General features: G+C 38.5%; 1 protein-coding gene across 1 annotated transcript; it reads right to left on the bottom strand.

The window, feature by feature from the left end:
* Window positions 1-32: 32 nt before the first annotated feature.
* Window positions 33-2,103, bottom strand: LOC105311890 (DNA (cytosine-5)-methyltransferase 1-like; the record flags this gene model as incomplete). The annotated part of the gene is made up of 9 exons (XM_020000818.1): window positions 33-186; window positions 259-425; window positions 499-645; window positions 692-803; window positions 913-968; window positions 1,030-1,176; window positions 1,269-1,400; window positions 1,749-1,900; window positions 1,986-2,103. Coding segments are annotated over 9 exons (1,185 nt in total), but the record flags the coding sequence as incomplete, so codon positions are not given.
* Window positions 2,104-2,106: the final 3 nt, after the last annotated feature.

Below are 2,106 nucleotides of genomic sequence, written 5' to 3'. Positions count from 1 at the left end.
GATATTTGTTACAGCTCTAGTAATAATTCAGTTTATTCTCTACCTGTATGTGGTAAGCACCATGGTATAAGGGTCCCATACTGCCTGCAAGAAGAGTCACAAGGTTGACCAGTGGCACAGGAACAGACACCTCTTAATGACTTATTCTTAGCTCTCCCATTCTTTTTATCATGATGACTATATTGACTGGGAGAGAGAGAGAGAGAGAGAGAGAAGAAAGTATAATTAGTGGATCATTAGATTGCACAAGTTGCTTACAGTTTGGGTACAGTAGTTCCATCAGAGAGTCTAATACATTTATTAGGAAGGTCCCTCCAGTCTGATCCAGGCCCAATTGGTATGTACCTCATACGGGCAGCAACCAATGGATTCATCTCTTTACATATGTGATCATACAACACTGGCTGGTGCTGATTACCACGCATCTAAAAAACATTAATAAACATAAAGACTCCCAAATACAAGGTGAACATGGACTTGTGTGATTTTTCCCCTCACCAGTCTCTGATAGTGACAGTGTGGCTCTCCATTATAGTTCATGGAGCGTACAGCTGATCCATTCTTAATGTGAGGCAGGTCTGACATCGAGTCTCTGACAGTAATTGTCCTGTAGGGAGCTGAGTCCATTCTTATACTCCCCTCATACTAGGAGACTAAAGCTCATGTCATTCACTCCAAAGAGTGGCCCTACCTTAATGTCATTGACCACTACAGTTAATTGACAGACCCTTGGACTGAATGCATGAGTTGGGTTAGGAAAGTGAGGGAGCTTCTCTCCTGGGGCAGCTGCAAGTATAATAGCTCTAAAAAATGAATATAATAAATAAATATGCACACCCACACATGTATTGCTTAGGTATGTATTGTATTGCATGTACATGTATTGCTAGTAGATAAAGCAAAATAACTTACCTTCTTCTTGTCTGAGGTACTCCATATTGACCAGCTTGCAAGACACCAAATGTACACTAAAATAAAACAGTATAAAGATTGCTATTTTTAGTAACAGTTATATTAATAGTAACAAACCTGATAGCCCATCTTTACTAGACAGCGCAGTGTTAGTTTAAGAACCATGCTCTTTTTGAAGGACACAAAATTACGGACACTTTCAAGTAGAAAGAATTGAGGACGATAATACTCACAAAAACTTAAATAAGAGATGACAAGTGAATTCTACAAGAGGTTAAGGTAGCGTTAAAAACGTGTTAATACATGCATAAAATGCATTGAGAATGGAATCAAGTACTAGTGGGAATAGTGTTAACCTTAAATTGAGAATATTCTCTCGAATTAAATCTGTTCATTCCACTGAATCCCTGACAAGGAGGTCCACCACACAACAACTCAACATCACCTTTCTGAGGCAAGGACTGACCTCTGGAGTTAGTTTTAGCACCCTAACAACAAATAAGAAAAAAAGAAAAGCACTGTACATCACGTATACCGTATAGCCGCTTAATTTCGAGGGTACAACTTTCGCTGTTTTCACGGATTTTCCGTATTCGCGAAAGTTAATTCCGTGAAATATCCGTATTGCCCATAAACACGTGTGCTTTAAAACAAGAACCGCGAGAGTTAATTCGCGAAAAAAGACTTGTGGCCTGATTCGCGAAAGTTTATTGCCTCGAAACTTTGTGGCTATACGGTACTTCATTATAAACATTGTTTACTTATTATTCTTTCCTTATAAACATTGTTTGATTTATCCATTCATCTTCCCTTCTCTCTATCCGTCTTTATATTACCTCCATTACTAAACTAAGCAGTATATTACAGTCGTCAGTGAATACTGTTGTTTGACTGTAGTTTAGTCTGAAAGCTTGAGCAGCTGGCTCATCAATCTCAACTGCCCAACATGAATCAGCTACTCCGGCTTGATGAAAACCTTCAGATAATCCTACAATGATACACATGTAAGTATATGATCAAGTTTGGTCAAAATTAGAAAAGCATGTATCTCTTATACAATAGTATACTCTAACCTCCACAGCCAGCAAACACATCAAGCATTCTCAGTTTCTTGAAACTACTATCAGGAGTGAAATCATCTTTCCTATCATCATCAGTGCTGGTGGTGGTGATGCTTTCCTTTGATCCTTTAGT

This window comes from Amphimedon queenslandica, unplaced genomic scaffold, assembly GCF_000090795.2.
Source record: "Amphimedon queenslandica unplaced genomic scaffold, v1.1 AMPQUscaffold_13150, whole genome shotgun sequence".
NCBI classification, from domain to species: domain Eukaryota; kingdom Metazoa; phylum Porifera; class Demospongiae; order Haplosclerida; family Niphatidae; genus Amphimedon; species Amphimedon queenslandica.
This window is presented reverse-complemented; position numbering and strand designations above follow the sequence as displayed.